At 42.4% G+C, this 22,619-nt stretch overlaps 1 protein-coding gene across 4 annotated transcripts in view; it reads left to right on the top strand.

Moving 5' to 3' along the window:
• Positions 1-622: 622 nt before the first annotated feature.
• Positions 623-22,619, top strand: part of CD226 (CD226 molecule) — a 91,841-nt gene continuing 69,844 nt past the window's right edge. Inside the window, exons 1-3 of one of the 4 annotated variants that reach the window (XM_025365451.1) lie at positions 624-1,039; positions 10,199-10,366; positions 10,668-11,003. In XM_025365451.1, the coding sequence (XP_025221236.1) occupies positions 10,321-10,366; positions 10,668-11,003 (382 nt within the window). In that variant the 5' untranslated portion in view covers positions 624-1,039; positions 10,199-10,320. Of the gene's footprint in view, positions 1,040-9,890; positions 10,367-10,667; positions 11,004-13,195; positions 13,281-22,619 lie in introns of those variants that run through there. The other 3 variants (XM_025365453.1, XM_025365450.1, XM_025365452.1) reach the window with 3 other exon arrangements.

Here is a 22,619-nt window from a genome sequence, read left to right as displayed (position 1 = left end):
TCTGGCTACCTTTGGCCCACGACAAGGCTCAGTAAACACTTGTGTCATGAGAGGCAGTATTGCACTTTCTTCTCCCTTGCTTTCGGACATGCAGTGGTCCAGCAGAAGAGACCAGTCCTGCACCTGCGAGGCGTAATTAAATGTGCAGGGTAGGGCAGCACCATGAGTGTCTTCTCACCTGTCAAATGTGGTCCTTCCTTCCTAGTCTTTCTGTGAATTTTACACACTAAAGCCTCAGCCACAATCCTTCATGGTGGTTTAACCAGGAAGGAACCTCCATAACCTAATAAATCAAAGGAATCAATAAAACTAACTTTGCCATGGCCTGGTGCAGCTAAAAAAGCTAGTGTTTCTAAGAGACAAAAGCTGCTAAACATGCAGGATTCGTTCTCAGGAAACACCGACTTGTGTACTTTTGTGTCGGAGAATGGGAGGCAAAGAAAAAAAAAGACAGTATCTAGAAAGTAAGACCGAAACATACTTAGATATGGGCAGAGATAAGAAAGCTTCTTGACTTAAAGAGACAGCTGAATCTAACGTGCTTTGATTGGCAGAAAAAGAAAACGGGGAAGAAAAGGCAAAGAAACAAACTCTGATTTCGGCGGGGAGTGTAGTTTCTATTTAGAGTTAGAAAGGAGAAGTGCGTCCTTTCAAATTGTAGATTCTTTGGGGAAAAGAGGGACAGAACTTTATCTGAGTTTGAAATGAGTCTGGGTAGCTGCAATGGTAAAGTTGCTTCCAGAAACAGGTAAACCTGACTTCAAAAAACCCCGCTTCATGAAATATTAGTGCTTCACTTCAGTTGCTATCTGAAGAAGTGCTGGTAGAGAGAAGAGCTCAGGGGCACAGGCAGAGTCAACTCCCTGCAGCTCCTGCAGTGCTAATTAAGGGAAGGAGCAACCGGGAGCTTGCAGTGACCAAGAGGGGGTTGAGGCTAAGAGGCCGCGATAAACAGGATGATAAACAGGATACGATAAAAGCCCTTAACCAAGACACAGATGGGAAGAAGCGTTAGAGCGAGCAGCACTCACATCTCAAGGTTAGTAACCTTCTCAGAAAAAAGATTGGATGGTTCTGAGCTCAACTTTTTAAATCAATTGTGTGCGAAGGGCTGGGGGCTGCCAGTGAAACCACGGCAAGTTGATGCAGCAGGAAAAGAGAGCTGCAAGAAAAAGCTGGAGTAAGTTAAGTGCTCGGTGTTCTGTAAACTGTTAGTTTAATGAGGGGTGCAGTTTGTAGTAAAAGGGTGCCATTTAAGTACTTTTTGTCAGTCTGTCTCTAGAATTGTGTTTATAATAGATCTGATAGTAAAGTTCTCGAGAATAAGAAAACTGAGCTAATTCTACCAGCATCTGGTCTATCAAGCTAAATCTTCCTTCTCTCCAGCAAGACTGAAAAAGGATGAACTTAAATAATAAATGTCCATGATCCAAAGATTTATTATCCTACTCAAGGGTTGGGAAGCTTTTTTTGTAAAGGGCCAGGTAGTTAATATTTACAGCTTTGTAGGCCACGTGGTGTCTGTCAGTTGTGACCTAACACCTCTTGGTTCCAGCATCGTAGCACAAAAACAGTGGTAGATGGTATGTAACCAAATGAGCATGACTGTCTCCAACCAAACTGTTTATGGAAATCAGACAGTGGGCTGCATGCAGCCCTCAGGCCGTAGTTTCAGAGCCCTGTCCTGGAGGATCCCTGCTGAACCCCAGCGGGAGCCGGCGTTGACTGGAAGTGGGGTTCTACTGGTCACTCAGCAGTAGCCTCACTCCTGGGGACACGTGTATGACTTGCCAAGGTTCTAAGGGTATCGTGGTCTAGAGGAGACCATGCGGCCCACATTGGAAAGATTCTCTTAATGAGATGATATGAGGAAGGGAGCAGAAACCCAGGCTATTGTGTTCCTGTGGAAATCTTACTGGAAGGATGAGCCTCTTAACAGCTGGGGCATCCCAGCAGAAGGCAGGCAGACAAACCCTCACATCTGAGAAAGAGCAAAGGACCTCATACTGTTATCTTCCCAGCCCCAGTCACTTGTTCTGAGTTTAGCTAGATTTTCTGTTAGCAGTCCTCTGCTTTCCAGCATGTGAATTGTTTTCCAAGCACGTGTCGAAAGATATCAGAGCAGATTCTCCATCACACACATCAGGTGTGTTTGCATAAACTGGGGAAGGTGGGGTCATTGAGTCGACACCAGGAGACTCCACCCAATGCCCAGAAACCGTAGAGACATCTGGGGAAGCAGGACATATTGTAAGTAGCAGAAACAACGAAACTGAGGTGACAGGGAAGGTACTGCCTGCGTGGACAGCCTACGGGAAGAAGAACAGTGTGGCTGAAGAGCGTTCCCTGTCCCCACCCCGCCAGGCCACCTAGGAGTCTGCATTCAGAGGCAAGCTTGTGAGATGAAGTCATGCTCTTGTGGTTAGCTGAGACATTTTTAATAGTAGAGAAATCCAGTAATATTTTGATTAATGACTTCCTTGAGGACGAAGCTCTTTTATACAGACAGCTCTATTAGAAAAAAAACCTCAAGCCAAAATCCCTTCATAAATCATGCAAAAAATGGCTGCCGACGTAACAAAAATAGCTCAAGCGCCGTCTCTATTTGTCTTTGGTTAGATGTTGATAAATAGGGCTCATCTCTAGCAAAGTCGTACCAGCTGAACTTTGTCTTCAGCTGCAAGTCTTTCAGCCCCTTTCATTCGGATCCGTGACCTCTAGGGCCCTTGATTCCAGGGTGCAAATACACTTAAGTTTTCTTCATCTCTTCACTAGTTGGCTCTGGATGCCTTGGGAATAAGGAGTTCCTACAAGTTATTACCAGTTAGTACCTTTTTCCAATCCTCCTCCCACGCACCTCATTTCTTCATCCTGAGTGAGGTAGTTCGCTTTGGGCCTGATCGTAGAAGCCACCAAGAGTGGGTGATGCTGTGTTTCATCTCATTTCTCTTAGGATTCGAGGCAGTACAGTGTTGCAGATGCCTGGCTTGGCCCTCGGCCCTTCTACCTCTCTACCTGCCCCTCTACCCCACTTTACCCAGCCCTGACCCCTCCCTCAGAAAATATATATGTTTTGGCATTTGTTTAATAAACACGTAATGATTTTTTAAAATATATCATTTATCTGGCAACCTCGACTATCATGATCCTTTGCATTATTTATTTCCAGCTGCTATCACAAAGTTGTGACACAGAGTGTGTCCGTGGACTCTATGCTTAGACTGTACTATGATAATGTACTGTGTTCTTAGAATGTACTTGGCATCTTTGGACCGGGGTGGTCGGGGGATCAACTGAAATAGAGAAATATGTGGCCAACAGCAAGATGGGGTGGCGTCATCCATTGGTTAGACCTGGGGTGAATGTGAACTCTTGTTATTCACTAACAATAATTTTTAAAAATTGAAGTGAAATTCACATGACATTGTTCTCCTAAGATTTATTCAACATAAGATTAAACTTCTTTTTTTTTTTTTTTTTGAAACGGAGTCTTGCTCTGTTGACCAGGCTGGAGTGCAGTGGCACGATCTCAGCTCACTGCAACCTATGCCTCCTGGGTTCAAGTGATTCTCCTGTCTCAGCCTCCTAAGTAGCTGGGATTACAGTTGCACACCACCATGCACAGCTAATTTTTGTACTTTTAGTAGAGATGTGGTTTCACCATGTTGGCCAAGCTGATCTTGAATTCCTGACCTAAAGTGATTCACCTGCCTTGGCCTCCCAAAGTACTGGGATTACAGGTGTGAGCCACCGCACCCGGCCAAGATTAAACATTTTAAAGTGTACAGTTCGGTAGCATTTAATACATCTACAATGTTCTGCGACTACCACTTTTATCAGATTCCAAAACATTTTCATCATTTTCAAAGAAAACCCCATACCTTAAACAGTCCCTCCTATTCCCTCCTTCCAACATTCCCTGGCAGTCACCAATCTGCTTTCCATCTCCATGGATTTAACTATCTGGATATTTCGTATAAACGGATTCTTACAAAATGTGGCCTTTTGTTTCTGCATTGTTTGACTTAGCATAGTGTTGCCAAGGCTTATTCATGTTGTAGCATGCATCAGCCCTTCATTCCTTTTTATGGCTGAGTAATATTCGATTGTAGGGATTTGATTACAATTTGTTCATTCGTTCGCCCATTGGCAGACGTTTGGGTTGTTACCACCTTCTGGCTTTTGTGAATAATGCTGCTATAAACATTGGTCTGCAAGTATTGGTTTGAGTATATTCTTTTGAGTATATACCTAGGAAATAAAACTGCTGTATCATATAGTAATCTTGTTGAACTTTTTGAAGAATCTCTAAACTGTTTTTCACAGCAGCTGCATTATTTTACATTTCTTTACAACTCTTGTGCAGCAGTACACAAGGGTTCCAATTTCTGCACATTTTCCCTAACATATTTATTTTTCTCTTTTTGATTATAGCCATTCTAGTAGATATAAAGTGAGTTCTCATTGTGGTTTGTATTTGTGTTTCCTTCCTGACTGATAATGTTGAGCATCTTTTGGAGAAAATGTCTATTCAAGTACTTTGCCCATTTGAAAATTGGGTTGTTTCTTTTATGTTAAAGTGTGAGAGTTCCTTATATGTTATGGATATTAGACCATTATCAGATAGATTATTTGCAAATAGGTGCTTGCATTCTGTAGGCTGACTTTTCACTTTCTTGAAAATGTCCTTTGATGCGCAAAAGTTTTTAATTTTGGTAAGTCCAATTTATTTTTTGTCTTTTGTTGCCCATAAGTTTGGTGTCATATCTAGGAATCCATTGCCAACTTCCAGGTCTTGAAAATTTACCCCTGTGCTTTATTCTAAGATTTCTACAGTCTAAGGTCTTATATTTAGGTCAATCCATTTTAAGTTAGTTTTTGTGTTTCATGGGAGGTGGGGATCCAATTTCATGCTTTGGCATGTGGCTATCCAGTTGCCCCAGGATCATTTATTGAAGAAGCTGTTCTTTCCCCATTCAGTGGGATTGGCACCTTGTTGAATATCAATTGTTCAGAGATGTGTGGGCTTATTATTATTTTTATTTGTATAAATTCAAGGGGTACAAGGGCAGTTTTGTACAAGGGCAGTTTTATGTAGTGGTGAAGTCTGGACTTTTAATATAACCATCACGTGAATAATATATATTGTATGCATTAAGTAATTTCTATCCCTCACCCCTTCCTGCTCTCCCATTCTTCCAAGTCTCTGATGTCCATTATTGCATACTATATGTCCATGGGTACACATTATTTTGCTCCCATTTATGAGTGAGAACATGTGGTATTTGAGTTTCTGTGTCTGAGCTGTTTTGTTTAATATGATGGCTTCCCGATCTATCTATGTTGCTGCAAAAGACATGATTTCCTTCTTTTTATGGTTGTGTAGTATTCCATTGTGTATATATACCACAGTTTCTTTATCTAATCCTTCACTGATGGACACTTAGGTTGTTTCCATATCTTGGTTATTGTGAATAGTGCTGCAATAAACATATAAGGACAGGTATATTTTTGATATATCGATTTCTTTTCCTTTGGGTAGATACCCTGTGGTGGGACTGCTGGATCTAATGGTAATTCTATTTTTAGTTCTTTGAGGAATCGCCAAACTATTTTCCATAGACGTTGTACTAATTTGCCTTCTCACAAACAGTGTATAAATGTTCTCTTTTCTCCGCATCCTGCCTAACATCTGTTTTGATCATTTCAATTTCCTTGGTCTGTGTCTATGTATATGCCAATAGCCACACTGTTTTGATTACTGTAGCTGTGTACTACAGTTTTGAAATTGGGAAATGTTAGTCTTTCAGCATTTTCTTCTTTTTCAATACCATTTTGGCTATTCAGGGCCCCTTGTAATTCTATATAATATGTTCAGACTTCAGAGGTGGTGGATTCAGTAGCTCAGTAACGCCATCTGAGCCCCATGTTCATTCTGTCTCTCTCTACCACCCTGTTTGTCCTTCAATATGGCTGCCTGTGGTAACCAGGACAGCATTCTTGTTCATGCATAATGAGAGGAGATAAAAATAGAAACAGGGATGGAGAGAAGAGAAATTGTTCACATTCCGTGCTGTGTTTCTGGCATGGAATGTGAATAACTTCCTTCAATCTGATGGGCCAGCTCAGGCCATAGTTGGCTTCTCTGACCCTTCAAATCAATCATAGTTTTCAGGCTGGGCGTGGTGGATCATGCCTGTACTCCCAACACTTTAGGAGGCCAACATGTACAAGTGCAGGATTACTTGAGTCCAGAAGTTCCAAGCAAGCCTGGGTAATGTAGCAAGACCCTGTCTCCACAAAAAAGAATTTTAAAAAATTAGCTGAGTGTGGTGGCTCATGCCTATAGTCCCAGATACTCAGGAGGCTGAAGTGGCAGGGTCACTTGAGACCAGGAGTCTGAGATCAGCCTGGGCAACATAGCAAGTCCCCATCTCTACACACACACACACACACACACACACACACACACACGCACGCACAAAATCATAGTTTTTAGTAGAATAGCTTAGATTTGTCGTAATATCCCTGTGGTGTGTGGAAAGGAGTGGATACTCAAACTCAGGCACAATACTGCCAGGAGTGAGGAAAGTGAAGCGGGTGGTGGTCAGTTATCTTTCTAATCACTTAAATCTGATCATATTGTTCTGGTGCTTAACAATCTCCAGTTGCTCTTAGAATTGTATCAGGAAGTGTATAAGGCAAATGTACTCCCACCCCACTCATCTCTACATGTTTCTGTTTCCATCTCCTCTCAATGGATCTAGCTACAATGATTGAAAAACTTCCACGAAGTCTCTGACTTTGTGCACCTGCTCTCCTATCCACCTGGACTGCTCGTCCTCACACCTGGCCACACCCTGCATGTGGCTACAGCCTCCCGCTTCTGCAGATTCCAGAACACACTTCACTGCCCGAGAGCCTTTCCTGACCACCAACCTGACACAGCCTCTGCTTGGCTGTAGCTCCAGCCATTCTCTCCCACGCCGGCGTGTGTGGCTTCCTTTTCATAGCGTGACATGCACTTCATAACTGTGCATTTATTTGTGTGTTCGTCTGATGTCTGTCTTTCCAACTAGACCGGGGGTATGAAAAACTTTTTCTGTAAAAGAGCAGGTAGTATTTTAGACTTTGGCCATACACTGTTTTGAGATCACTCCAGGTGCAGAGTGTGTGTGTGTGTGTGTGTGTGAGAGAGAGACACAGTGTGTGAGAGTGTGTGCAAGTGTGTGTGAGCATGCGTAAGTGCATGCATGTGTGTGTGTGTGTGTGAGTATATGCATGTATGAGTGTGTTTGAGAGTATGTGTGCACATGCATGTGATTGTGTGAGATTGTGTGTCAGTGTGCATATGTGAGCATGTGTGAGGACACGTATAAGTGCATGCGTGTGTGTGCATGTGTGTGAGTGCATGCATATGTGAGTGTGTTTGAGTTTGTGTGCACATGCATGTGATTGTGAGATTGTGTGTGAGAAAGTGAGTGTGTGCACACGTGTGAGCATGTGTAAGTGCATGTGTGTGTGGATGTGTGAGAGTATGTGTGCACACACGTGATTGTGTGAGATAGTGTATGAGTGAGATAGTGTGCATATGTGAGTGTGATAACGTGTAAGCGCATGGATGTGTGTGAGTGTGCGTGGACGTGAGAGTGTGTACATGCATGTGATTGAGACAGTGTGTGAGCATGTGTGAGTGTGCGTGCATGCTGTGTGTGTGACTGTGGTAGAGCATGTGTGAGTGCATGCGTGAGACTGTGCATGTGTGTGTGTGAGTGCATGCATATGTGGGAGAAAGCATGTGTGGGTTCATGTGTTTGAGTGTGTGAGTGTGTGTGTCAATGTGTGCATGTATCGATGTGTGTGTTCGTGTGTGAAGGGACACAGGTCTGAGGCAGGAGATATGAATGCAGGAGGGGTACTTAGGGAGACCCTGTCCTGAGGACCTCAGGAATTCTCTGGACTTGGTTTAGCCTGGGATTTGTAGTTTTATTTTTGCTGGTGCCTGTCAGGAGAAAATCTTGTCATTAGGACATAATAGATGAAATTAATTTTTCCAACTTGATGGAAGTCTTCCATGTCCTTGCCACTCCTGTTTGTTCTGTACAGTGACCAAGATTATCTTTCCAAAATGCGAAGTTGTGTGCACCCCTTCCTCCATCCGCTCTCGGGCGGCTCCACTTCCTCTCGGATGTGTTGACGTCACAGGCGTTGCTTAGAGCCTGCTTTGCCGGGGGAATTGTGCTGGGCGCTGGAGTTACAGACATCAGCATGACGCCACGGTTTCTGATCGCCACGTTTCAGTTCCTTTATGTGTGTCACTCACGTCACCTTTCAATCCAGACTCAGTCTCATTTTCGGTCACTTCCCCACCCGCAAGACTGCAGTCACACCATTTCCTGAAACACCCCCATTGTCACGCCTCTGTCTTTCTCCCACTTTTTCTATAAAACCTTTTCCACGATCTATTAGAATGATTTGTCCTCTCTCTGGCTGTCATAAAACTTAGCAAATGACTTTGTATAGAGATGATCACGTTTTGGTATGATAAATTGCCTTTAAAATTGATATGAGCCACTATCTTATGCATAACCTGAGAGCAGAGATGTGTCCTCTTTATGGTTGTATTTCCAAGGGACTAAGCAGGGGACCCGGCAACACTCAGTAAAATTTGGAGGAATTATTGGATTGACTTATTTACAAAACAGAGATAACAGATACCTCTTTTGACTACATCACAAAACAACTGGAGGCACAAATAATACCACAGATGTGAAAGCTTTTAGAAAATATGCCATATAAATACAAAGTAACACCATGCTTGATTATATGCACACATTACAATTTGTTCTGATTATCATCACATTGTTGATTTTATATTCCCTGAGAAAGTTCCCACATTAGATACTCATGCTGAGTAGTCGACACTTGCTGATACACTTTGAGACTGAGTCACAAAGTTCAGGGTTGGCATTAGATAAAATTGTCTTCGGTGGTTTCTGCTCCTACTTTTCCCAATTTTTACTCATCTTCTATTTTGACACTCTTACCAGGGTCAAATGCATTTATACAATTCCTCTTTTTATAGGGGTATACTTTTTACACTGACGTGCTAATATATTCCTAACAAGTTCTTAAGAATTAGAACTTTAGGCCGGGCTCGGTGGCTCACGCCTGTAATTCCAGCACTTTGGGAGGCCAAGGCGGGCGGATCACAAGGTCAGGAGATCGAGACCATCCTGGCTAACACGGTGAAAACCCTGTCTCTACTAAAAATACAAAAAATTAGCCGGGCGTGGTGATGGGCGCCTGTAGTCCCAGCTACTCGGGAGGCTGAGGCAGGAGAATGGCGTGAACCCGGGAGGCGGAGCTTGCAGTGAGCCGAGTTCACGCCACTGCACTCCAGCCTGGGCGACAGAATGAGACTACGTCTCAAAAAAAAAAAAAAAAAAAAAAAAAAAAAAAAAAAAAAGAATTAGAACTTGTATTTTATCAAAGAAAGAAGAGAGCAATGATGAACCTGAAAAATGAATCTTGTTTTGATATTGAACTATAATTATGTAAGATATGACCTCTGGAAGAACCTGGGAGCAGGGACCTCTCTGTACTCTGTACTCTCTTTGTGACTTCTTGTGACTCTCTAATTATTTCAAAATCAAAAGTTAAATCTTGCATAATGGTAGATCTGCATGTGCTCTCGGCCACCATACTTTTGTATCTGATAGGCTTTGGATCTGTTTTTTGGTCCTCACCAACGCAAATGCCTGAGATCAGCAAGGAGGGAGAGCTGAAAGGAAGGCCACAGGATGGGCTGTCAGTACTGGGCATTGGCTCCCTCCACCCACTCCAGCCTCTGCCTCATCTTATGCTCTCAGTGAGGACTTCCCTGCTCCATGCATGCACCACCTTTCACTTATTATTTATGTTTTTACATCTTTATTTTAGTTTCTCCCTCCCCCCCATAGAATGTAAGTTCTAATACTTGTTTTCGTATTATTGTATCCTCATTGCCTATAGCAGAGTTAGGCACAGAGAATGCATGCAGCACATGTTTGTTGAATGAATGACTCCTTGTAGAAAATGAAAGCTTGAAAAGAAGCCGACTGGTTCCCCGAGAGAGAAGTAACTCAAATCTGCCCATCATACGAGAGCAAACCTGTGTCTTTTAAGCTAAGGCCTTTTTCCTGTGTTCATACTTTAGAAAAAGAAGACACGACTGATAACATCTGAGAGGAAGGAAACTGCATTGTGCTGGGATCTGCATGTCACATTATAAAAAGCAATTTTTTTTAAATCGACCAGCCTTTTAAACAGCTTCCGGAGATGGATTATCCTACTTTACTTTTGGCTCTTCTTCATGTATACAGAGGTAAAGATGATCTTTATATCTTCATTTAAAATTTTTGCTCCTGTTTTTGTTCTTACGGGGTGGCATATTCAGAATTTACAGTGCTCTTTAGTTGGCTAGGATAATTTCTCACTTGTTCAGAAAAACTAAAAGTTACATTTTCCAATGATCAGCAGGACACCTTTTTAGATGAAGGCAGAAACTGTCATCCTTTACCGTGATCTCAATGCACTATCTTGCTAGGGCTTCCAAAGTTTAAGATATTGATTTGGTGTTTCCGTCATCAAGGCTAACAGAACTAATGTGATGTTGTATATTTCAGCTCTGTGTGAAGAGGTGCTTTGGCATACATCAGTTCCCTTTGCTGAGAATATGTCTCTAGAATGTGTGTATCCATCAGTGGGCATCTTAACACAGGTGGAGTGGTTCAAGATCGGGACTGAGAAGGATTCCATAGCTATCTTCAGCCCTACTCATGGCATGGTCATAAGGAAGCCCTATGCTGAGAGGGTTTACTTTCTGAATTCAACGATGGCTTCCAACAACGTGACTCTTTTCTTTCGGAATGCCTCTGAAGATGATGTTGGCTACTATTCCTGCTCTCTTTACACTTACCCACAGGGAACTTGGCAGAAGGTGATACAGGTGGTACAGTCAGGTAAGGGCAAGTTTTTTTTTTTAATCCCTTTTTATCCACCTACAACATTTGTTTCTATAAAGCCCAAGTAGAAGCTGTAGAATGCTTTCTCGTATTTCTGTGGCATTCTCCAATTCCGTTTCTAGATGCTTTGATGTTACGACTTTGAAGGAGCGATCTTGGGAGTCTGTTTCATTTTTCTGACTGTGCTGTTGCGTCCGAGTAGAAATGTCTTTCAAATTTGAATGTAGTAGGAGAAAGTGCAGGGTTTATGTTGTCTTCATGATAACCTAAGCCTTGATTAAACTGATGTTGGCAACACATGGGTTCAGGATCCTGATGCCTTCCTTTCAGGGCTTTATCACAGCGACGTAGCACCATTGCCTTCTGCTGGACACTCAGCACTCACGTCAACCCCTGGATGTTCAAGGTTCTTCCTGCAGTACCAAATCTAAGTTAGTTAGTTAGTTAGTTTGTTTCTTTCTCTCTCTCTCTCTTTTTCTCCTTTCTTTCTTCCTTCCTTCCTTCTTCCTTCCTTCCTTCCTATTTTTTCCTTTTTTTTTTTTTTGACAAAGTCTCACTTTGTCACCCAGGCTGGAGTACAGTAGCATGATCTTGGCTCACTGCAACCTCCAGCTTCAGAGCTCAAGTGATTCTCCTACCTCAGCCCTGCAAGTAGCTGGGGCCACAGGTGTGCACCACCACGTGATATGGTTTGGCTGTGTCCCCACCCAAATCTCATCTTGAATTCCCATGTGTTGTGGGAAGGACTGGGTGGGAGGTAATTGAATCATGGGGGCAAGTCTTTCCCATGCTGTTCTCATGATAGTGAATAAGTCTCACGAGATCTGATGGTTTAAAAAAGAGGAGTTCCCCTGCACAAGCCCTCTCTGTTTGCCTGCTGCCATCCATGTAAGACGAGACTTGCTCCTCCTTGCCTTCCACCTTGAGTGTGAGGCTTCCCTAGCCATGTGGAGCTGTAAGTCCAATTAAACCTCTTTCTCTTGTAAATTGCCCAATCTTGGGAATATCTTCATTAGCAGCGTGAAAATGGACTAATACATCACGCCAGGCTAATTGTCATATTTTTTTTTTTTTTGTAGAGATGAGGTTTCAACATGTTGCCCAGGCTGGTCTTGGACTCCTGAGCTCAAGTGATCCAACTGCCTTGGCCTCCCAAAGTGCCAGGGTTACAGGCATGAGCCACCATGCTTGGCCCTGGCTCCATCTTTCACCTCTTCCAGGTTTAGCTAGAGAGGACACGTTCTTCATAAATTTGAGCTGTGGTGGCAGAAAGAACCCAATGATCCCTTGGAGTGTTTTTTGCTTTATCTACCAGAGATTGTGGTTTTATCTTTCTAGTGATGACCACATGAACTGGTTGTAGTATATTGGAAACACTTGAGTTTAGAGTCATGACTTTCCATCAACCTTGTGTTAGTTGCTCCATTCCTCTAAATCTCAGGTTCCTGAACCGGAAATTGGGTTGGTAGTACCATTCTACTTGTTGAATGGCTGAGGGACGATATATTTAAAGAACTTGGCCCATGGTAGTCAGAGAATGATACATCTTATTATTATTTCCTATGCTTGTGATCCAAAAGGACTAATAATGAAATTTTCAGATATTAGTGACAATCTAAAGAAGGGAATATTTTTGGAGCTGTGTGTTTCTTGTGTGGTGTCTCTCAAATTATACCCCATAGCTGTATAGAGAAGAACATTATATGACATCTGACATAATAGTGCTTTATTTTTAAGGGATCTATGTGCTAAAAGAACAATTACAGAATTATATGAGGAATATCAAATGGTCAGGAGGTAAGAAACATCTTCATGTATTTAGTTTTCCCTTTCTCTTTAGGTGTGGCTAGGGTGAAGACTAATTTTGTGTATATAAGTGAGGCTTATAGAGTGTCAATCTGCAATGTTTCTTTAGTTAAATGTTTATTAAAGACTCCATTTCACCATACAAGTCCTCATTTGCTGTTGTATGTAGACACCTGTTAAATCCTGCTTGGAAGTTTTTACTGTGTAGTAAATCAGTCAGGCAAGTGAAGTAGAAGATTGGCAAAGCTTTTAACATAGAGTGAGCCATTGGAAACAAGGCCTGAGCCACCAAAACTAGAACAGGATGCACTCCCCACTGCTGCCTTGTGTGGTGCGACTTTAAAGTTTGGGTTCCAAATTAGCTGTTTTGGTTTCTGTCACAGGACAACCAACTGAAAACAGCTCGACCTTTCAGGATAGAGGATGGGGCTAACCTGTAAAGAACTAAATGATGGTTGTTATGCAAAGGTAGGATTTTTAGCATCACATATGAATGGTCTTAGGAATATTTCCTGTTGTTTTCATCCAGATTTGTCATTACTGCTATTTTTCGAGGTTAGGAAAAGAGAGCTTTCCCCTTCATGGGGCTTAAAAAAATACAATGTGGAGATTTTCAGTCAGTTATCAGTCAGAGGAAGGGGTACCAGCTGTCCATCTAGTTTGAATTCTTCATGATGGTATCCTTAGCCATGATCCATTGCTCTTGTTTTGATCATTTATATTTTAGAGAGCAGATTGATGCAATGGGCTAGTGAGGGCATTCTACCCAATTTTGAGAGTTTGAGAGCTTCACTTTTTTAAACTAAGAAGGATAGTGAGTTTAAAAAATATTACTTGTATTTAAAACTTAACCTTAGGTGTGCTTAAAATTTTCTTATATACTTTAGTAACAACATACTGGGATTGCAAATACTGTACTTTTGTATACTGTAAAGGGGGAGTTGAAAATACATTGCATAGTAAAAAAAAATCAGACTTGGAATCTAGAAATCCTAGTTTATATAATAGATTGTAAGAACTTCAGAAGGATGAAGGAGTTGGGCCCTATGCTCTGTAAATATGTTGATTTTTGCTATTTACTGATAGCTTATTATGTGTGGAATTTTACATAGTCTGGATCTTCATAGACTTCCTCCTTGAATCTCCTGTGTGCACTTGAACTTTTGTATCGCCTGAATTTACAGGTGATGACATTGAAGTGCAGTGAAGTCTAGTGGTCTTTTCAAATCCCCAACTTTCGCGTATGTCCCAGCAGATAAAGTTGCAAATTGATGCAACTGTCAGCCTGGGGCACATGGGAACCCACCAGGGCCCTCGAAGAAGGAGACCTTGGCCATTGCACCTCCTATCAATCCTCCAGCTTTCAGCCTAGAGTTTAAGAGCAAATGGGACATTTTTTTTTTGAGACGGAGTCTCGCTCTGTCGCCCAGGCTGGAGTGCAGTGGCCGGATCTCAGCTCACTGCAAGCTCCGCCGCCCGAGTTTACGCCATTCTCCTGCCTCAGCCTCCCGAGTAGCTGGGACTACAGGCGCCTGCCACCTCGCCCGGCTAGTTTTTTGTATTTTTTAGTAGAGACGGGGTTTCACCGTGTTAGCCAGGATGGTCTTGATGTCCTGACCTCGTGATCCGCCCGTCTCGGCCTCCCAAAGTGCTGGGATTAGAGGCTTGAGCCACCGCGCTTGGCCGCAAATGGGACATTTTATTCTGAATAAATGGTACTACTAATACGAAGTTATTTGAAAATATGTGTTCTTTCCAGAACAGGCATTTCTTTGTTAACAATTGATTTAGAGACTCTAATGGTAAGAATAAATGCATTTGTTTTTACCTAGTTTGTGAGAAAATATGCAGAGATGACTTGGGGGACAACATTTTCAAGGTAGCCCTTTCTGGCAGAGTTTCTGGGGTCATGGAGAAAATTACTGTCACCTACGTGTCTCTGGCTTTATTAGTCAGTTAAAGCAAATATAGTTGCATTTACAGAAATACCCCCCAAATGAGTGACCCACTCAGAATGTTCTGCCACCTAGTGTTAACCGGGTGCCTGCTCTGTAGGATGCAACTGAGTGTCAGTTCATTTAATCCTTATGAAGCACCATGGGGAGGTAATGTGTTCCTGTGATACAACAGAAGACACTGAGGTTCAGGGTGGTAAACTCACTTGCCCAAGGTTCTCAAGCTGCCAAATGACACCACCAGAGTGACCCCAGTTGATTTTTCTGAAGAGTCAGAGACCTTAACTCCAGCAGAATGAACCATGGAGGGTCACAGTAGAGAAAAGTCACGCTGGACTTTGAAGAATTGGAAGGAATATTTTAATTAGAGAGGCTGGGGTCTGGGGAAGAGAGAAGACAGAGAGGGAAGGGTGTCCTGGGGGTACTGATGGCTTAAAGAAGGGCACAGTGGAGGTGTAAAGTTCATGCAGGAGGCAGAGCCTGGCCCTCTCTGACTAGGGCACTGGGTGTGTATAAGATGTGGTTCACCGTGGGCTCTGAGGCCCTCTATACCCACAGAGGTGGCCTGAGAGGCAGCCTCACAGGAAGGGAAGACACTGTGAGGGTAAGACTCTCTCCCTGCCTGCACCAGCAAAAAGGCTCAGCTTATGATACTTTAGAGTCTCAGAAAAAGCTTTAGTACAGTAGATTCTGTGCTTAAAAAAGGAGTTGCAGCTCACCAGGGCAGCAGAATGTCAGAAATAAATCTGAAAAGTTATTGATGTGCCTAATGGAATTTTGACTTCCATCTGTAATGCAGACCAGGGGACATATCTGAATAGTTTTTAGAGAAAGACACAGCATAAAACCAGATTTTTCTTTCACCACCTGGAAGATTACACTAGCTGCAGCCTTGTAGGAGAGTAAGACTTGCAGGCAAGGTAAGCAAATAGGCATCTATAGATTGGAACCCTTACGTACTGCTAGCAGGAGGGTTCATTAGTATATCTATTACTTTAGTCTGGCTTCTCCAGAGAAAGAGAACCAATGTGTGTAATACATGGAGATTCATTATAAGAAATTGGCTTACATGATGTATTAGTCTATTCTCACACTGCTATGAAGAAATACTTAAGACTGGGTAATTTATAAGGGAAAGAGGTTTAATTGACTCACAGTTCAGTATGGCTGGGGAGGCCTCAGGAAACTTACCATCATGGTGAAAAGGGAAGCAAACGTGTCCTTCTTCATATGGCGGCAGGAAGGAGAAGTGCAGATTGAGCTGGGGGGAAAGCCCCTTACAAAACCATGAGATTTCACCAGAACAGCATGAGGGTAACTGGCCCCATGATTCAACTCCCACTGGGTTCCTCCCACAATACATGGGGATTATGGGAACTACAATTCAAGATCAGATTTGGATGGGGAAACAGCCAAACTATATCATTTTGCCCTGGCCCCTCCCAAATTTTACATCCTCACATTTAAAAATACAACCATACCCTTCCAACAGTCCCCTAAAGTCTTAACTCATTCCAGCATTAACTCAAAGTCCACAGTCCAAAGTCTCATCTGAGACAAGGCAAGTACCTTCCACCTATGAGCCTGTAAAATCAAAAGCAAGTTAGTTACTTCCTAGATACAACGGGGGTACAGGCATTGGATAAATACACCCATTCCAAATGAGAGAAATTGGCCAAAACAAAGAGGCTACTAGCCCCATGCAAGTCTGAAATCCTGTAGGGCAGTCATTAAACCTTCAGGTTCCAAAATGATCTCCTTTGATTCCATGTCCCACATCCTGGGCATGCTGATGCAAGAGGTGGACACCCATGGTCTTGGGCAGCTCCACCCCTCTGGCTTTCCAGGGTACAACCTCTCCTCTTGGCTGCTTTCACAGGCTGGTGTTGAGGGTCTGTGGCTTCTCCAGGTGCATGGTATAAGCTGTCTGTGGATCAGATTCAGATTGTGGGGTCTGAAGGATGGTGGCCCTCTTCTCACAGCTCTACTAGGCAGTGCCCCAGTGGGGATTCTGTGTGGGGGCTCCAACCCCACATTTCCCTGCTGCAGTGCCCTAGCAGAGGTCTTCCATGAGGGCTCTGCCCTTGCAGCAACTTCTGAATGGACATTCAAGTGTTTCCATACATCTTCTGAAATCTAGGCAGAGGGTCTCAAACCACAGTTCTTGACTTCTGTGCACCCGCAGGCCCAACACCACATGTAAGCTGTCAAGACTTGGAGCTTGCATTCTCTGGAGCAACAGCCTGAGCTGTATGTTGTCCCCTTTTAGCCATGGCTGGGATATATGGCACCATATGCAGTCCTGAGGCTGCATAGAGCAGGGGGTCTTAGGCTTGGCCCAGGAAATCACTTTTCCCTTCTAGGCCTCTGGGCCTATGATGGAAGGGGCTACCATGAAGATCTCTGACATGCCCTGGAGACATTTTCCCCATTGTCTTGGTGATTTACATTTGGCTCCTCATTACTTATGCAAATTTCTGCAGCTGGCTGGAATTTCTTCCCAGAAAATGAGGTTTTCTTTTCTGTCGCATTGTCAGGCTGCAAATTTTCCAAATTTTTATGCTCTGCTTCCTCTTGAACCCTTTGCCCCTTAGAAGTTTCTTCTGCCAGATACCCTAAATCGTCTCTCTCAAGTTCAAAGTTCCACAGATCTCTGGGGCAGGGACAAAATGCCACCAAACTCTTTGCATAGCAAGAGTAACCTTAACTCCGCTTCCCAACAAGTTCCTTATCTCCATCTGACACCACCTCAGCTTGGACTTCATTGTTTATATCACTATCAGCATTTTGGTCAATGTCATTCAACAAATTTCTAGGAAGTTCCCAAATTTCCCACATTTTCCTGTCTTCTTCTGAGCCGTCAAAACTGTTCCAACCTCTACCTGTTACCCAGTTCCAAAGTTGCTTTCACATTTGTGGGTATCTTTACAGCAACCCTCCACTCTCTGCTGCACTAATTTACTGTATTACTCAATTTTCATGCCACTAATAAAGACATACCTGAGACTGGGTAATTTATAAAGGAAAGGGGTTTAATTGATTCACATTTCAGCATGAGTGAGGAGGCCTCAGGAAACTTACAATCATGGTGGAAGGGGAAGCAAATATGTCCTTCACATGGCAGCAGGGAGAAGAAGAATGAGTGCCCAGAGAAGGGGGAAGCCCCTTAGAAAACCATCAGCTCTCATGACAACTAACTCACTATCATGAGAACAGGATGGGGGAAACCACCCCCATGATTCCATTATCTCCACCTGGTCCCTCCCACTACACGTGAGGGTTATGGGAACTACAACTGAAGATGAGATTTGGGTGGGCACACAACCAAATTATATCATATGATTATGGAGACTGATAAACCCAAATTTGCAGCATGGGCTTGCAGGCTGCAGATCCAGGAGAGTTGATGGTACAGATGAAACCCAGGTCATCTGCTGCAGAATCCCTCTTGCTTGGGGAGGCTGGTCTTTTTGTTGAATGAGGCCTACCTACATTATGGAGAGCAAACTGCTTACTCAAAATTCACCAATTTAAATGTTAATCTCATCCCAAAGCACCCTTCAAATTGACACATAAAATTAACCTTCATACCTGTTTTAGAAAATGATATGGCATTAGCTAGTTAAAAACCCCAAATCCTATGATCCAATAATTCTACTCTGTTTGGTATCCAAGAGATCTCTCAATATAGGGAATTCCTGACAATATTTATAGCAACAGTGATTGCAATAGCAAAAAATCGGTAACAACCCAAATACCCATCAACAGTAGAACAGAAAAGCACACTGAGGTCTATTCACACATTAGGATACTCTACGTCACTAAAATGAGTGAATTATCACTTTGCTCACCAACATGGATGAAGCTCACGAACTTTGTGTTGAAGGAAAAGAGCAAGTTATAAAAAATGGGTAGACTAGGGTTCCTTTCTTTAAAGTTTTTAGAAATATGTGTAATTAAACAATATGTTATTTGTAGATACAAACGTGGTAAAACTATAAAGAAAAGTAAAGTTCAAAAACATGGGTAGCTGGGGGTTAGAACAGAATCAGGAAGGGCTGAAAGGGTCTTTAAGGCTCATAGTCAGGGTGTTTTCCTTATATAGGTGTTTTATTTCCCATTTGTCTCAAAACGTTTTAGAAGTTTTCTTTCAAATCTACTGATTTCTCTTTCTTTCTTTCTCTCTCTCTCCCTTCCTTCCTTCCTTCCTCCCTCCCTCCCTCCCTTCCTCCCAGAGTCTCACTCTGTTGCCCAGTCTGGAGTGCAGTGGCACGATCTCAGCTCATTGCAACCTCCACCTGCTAGGTTCAAGTGATTCTCCTGTCTCAGCCTCCTGAGTAACTGGGATTACAGGTCCACATCACCACACCCAGCTAATTTTTGTAAAGACGGGGTTTTTGCCATGTTGGCCAGGCTGATCTCAAACTCTTGACCTCAGGTGATCCACCCCACCTTGGTCTCCCAAAGTGCTGGGATTACAGGCGTGGGCCACCTCACCTGGCCAAATCTACTGATTTCTAATGGTGAAAAGAGATGCAATTGCAATTTTTGAGCAGTTCAAAGGTCTAAGGTAAGGATGAAATCTTCATTCTGATATGGCCTAGGGGTCAGGTAGAGGTAAGTTTCAGCAATGATTTCAAATTTTTATGATCCAAGGACTAAAAGATGATGATTTTAGTGAAAAAGATGTGAAATGAAGAGACCAACTTGGCTAGGAAGAGTGGAAATAAGTCTGTTTCAGATGTATTAAATTGTAAAGTAGCCTTTGACTAGCTGACAATTGAAATTATGGAGCAACAAACCAGGATAGAAAATACCCAATTTGAAGTCATCTGAATGATCATCCAGCACATGTGAACAAGAGGGTTAACTAAGAAAGTACCAATGGATGGGGGCAGAAGTCTAAGGTCATAGTTTGTGGCTCAGAGGATGGTCACATTGTAGTGTGTTAAAGAAGGTATTCACGGTAAAGAATGTAGAGGGCATAGAGAAAAGAGGGGGAGAGTCAGGAGAGGGAGAGGAAAGCGAACAGGTGAATTATTGATATGAGAGCAGAAGACACATGGAACTCACATTTATAGTAGAGGGTTAGATTTTCTTGCTCCACACATGTAGGTACTTTGTGTTGGCTGTATCGTACGTTTTGCTGAGTCTATGATCTTCCATGTTCCTGTCCCTTTATCTCAAACTGGACACAGAGATGTTCTTCCCTGTTTCCCTTTAAGAGTCTCATTCTCTCCCAGGTTGGATGAGGCTCCTTATATGCCAGCCATGCTCTTTCTTAGAAGGCTCTCATCTCTACACCCTTCAAGGCCAAGTGTTCTCTGTCCAGATTCCCAGCAGCTGACATAGCAGCCAAAGTTTTCATTCATTCTTGTGTATATCTGTTGGTTAGTGGCACTAAAGAGATTCCTTTAATATTAAGGGCCCCAGAATTGATGACAGTTCTGAGGAATCCTATGATGAAAGGGATTCTAAAGATCATGCTGGCCTATATATTAGATGAGGCCAGCATGGCCAGCATTTTTCTAATGCTGGGGTATAATTTCAGCCTTTAAATTTGATTTAAAGCTGGGGAGAGGGAAGTTTCAAATCTGGCTTTTATAAATGGGTGTGCTGATTTGCAGGAGCTGAACCCACTTACCCATTAATTCACTTATCAAGTCTTTCCTGAGAATCTACAATGTGCAATGTAATGTTCAGTGGTTTGGAAGATAGAAAGACATGGATCTTAGCTCTAAATAGGATGCAGAATATTGGGGGAGAGAGAAGTTGTATATCACAAATGATTATTTGAGGCAAAAAAATAAGTCCTATTGTAGTCTAGAGTATAGAATTTTATTTTACCTCGGAAATTCAGGGCAGAGTGGAAAAGTGGAATTTGAACTTAACCTTGAAGGAGGCAAGTCAGAAAATTTGGAGGTTGAGATTAGTGGGCATTATTCCAGGAGAATTGCTTTAGAAAATTATCTAGAAAATGGATAGCTCTGGCTCCAGTGTAACCGACTTTGGAAGATCATTTTCATTGTTCAAAAAAGACTCCAACAACAAAACAACAAAAACCTCTAAAATTTAACCAACACATAGAATTGATCAACAAATTAATGCAATTTATTCTGGTTTACAATTGATGGCTTGGTTGACATGTTGACTTGCTGCTTCAAAAGGCAAGGGAAGCCAGATGCATTATACAATTGTATTTTACAATCTATATTAAGGTATTTGCACACTTTCATTTTGGCCTTTTTTTGGCCTATCCCAAATTCAGAAGGAAAGAAGGAAACATATGAAAATGACACCATATTTATTAATGACAGGTGAAAGTGATGGAGGAGGAGACTTGGTATGAAAGGCTATTGCCTGTCAAAGGAAATTCCAAACAAGGTTAAGAAGGCTACAGAGAAAGTCTTTCTGGTTCTCCTGTTATAAGTGTCACCAATTCCTTTTAGCTTGTTTAGTCCTTGTGTAGACTTTTTTTCAGTTTTGTCTATCATATGTATCTCTATCACTTTTAATTTTCTTAAGATGGAGAAATAAGAAAAAAAGTCATTTCAAGTCAATGGATTAGAGAATGAAGCCATAAGCTCTCTCTTTAGGCCCATTCTGGCGAGCTTAGAAATAAGTAATAAAGGTTTTATATGTCCATGTGTGTGTATATGCATGCACACACACAAGACTAAAAAGTGTTACATTTTAGCAGTTTTTGATTTAAAGAAAAAATATTAAATGGTATCTATAAGGAATCCACAAGGGATGAAACAAACATTTTAAAGGCCTGGAAATCTCACTCCATAATGAAATAAAATAGTATATAAAGAAGGCAGATGATAAAAAGCATTTTAAGAATCACGGAAAGCAAGGTTATGGTCACTGCTCTTCTCAAGGGTGAAGTAAATGGGAAACTGAAAGTGGATGGTTACCAGAACGTGTGCCAAGGTTGTTTTTATCGACATGCTTTCCTTGTGCCAAGCCCGGGAAGGAGGAGGCGCAAGAATGCATGTCTCTGTGGGAATCAACCCTCAGGCTTTCAGGTAAAGCTCTGTAATCAAAAATCAAAAAAAGAGAAAGTTTAAAAACTCTCTAGCGCAAGATAATACTAAATTTATATACACAATTGAATTCAATAATCGAATGGCCGATACAGTGGAATTCACATACAGGCATGGGTACATGCTTGGGTTTTTGGGGAGTAATATTGTCTGTCTGTCTGGATGCTTGGGTTTCTCTCTACTTCCTTCACCTCCTTTATGCCCCGTGAGACACCCCAGTCTTTGACACGTCTAAGTTGTAGTAAAATCCAGAGGAAACTTTTGCTTTGTGCTTGTTGTCAAATGCACTCAAGACAGCCGCAGCAGGGAGTGGAATTGGCTACCATCTTTGCGTGTAGCCATTTTGCTTACTTATTCTACCTATGTAAACAAGAAACTGTACCCCTCTTATCATAGATACTTATATTTTCAAGATGATTGTGGAGTAGGGGTATGCTTGGCTGAATTGATAGAGAATGGGCTACAGCTGAAGCTTTGGACGGTGATTCTCCTGTTACCTCCGAACATTCTGTGAGTATAGCTGGAAACCACAGAGTTCTTGGTTTTTCCTCCTTCAACTCTCAGTGATTAAGACAACTCACACCTTTACCACAGCAGCTCTTTACCCAGCACTGAAAGCGGCTGCCAACCACAACATGAGGAATATATTTCCTCTTCAGAATGGGTATTGGTGGTGTGTGGGTGCCAGTGCAGCGTGGGGACTGTGGTCTCATGCATGAGTAAGAGCTGGTATCCTATAGTCTTCAGTGCCTGTCAAATAACTGTGGAACATGTGCAGCCCACACACGTTGAGACTCCTCCTC

This window comes from Theropithecus gelada, chromosome 18 (assembly GCF_003255815.1).
Source record: "Theropithecus gelada isolate Dixy chromosome 18, Tgel_1.0, whole genome shotgun sequence".
Classification (NCBI taxonomy): domain Eukaryota; kingdom Metazoa; phylum Chordata; class Mammalia; order Primates; family Cercopithecidae; genus Theropithecus; species Theropithecus gelada.
This window is presented reverse-complemented; position numbering and strand designations above follow the sequence as displayed.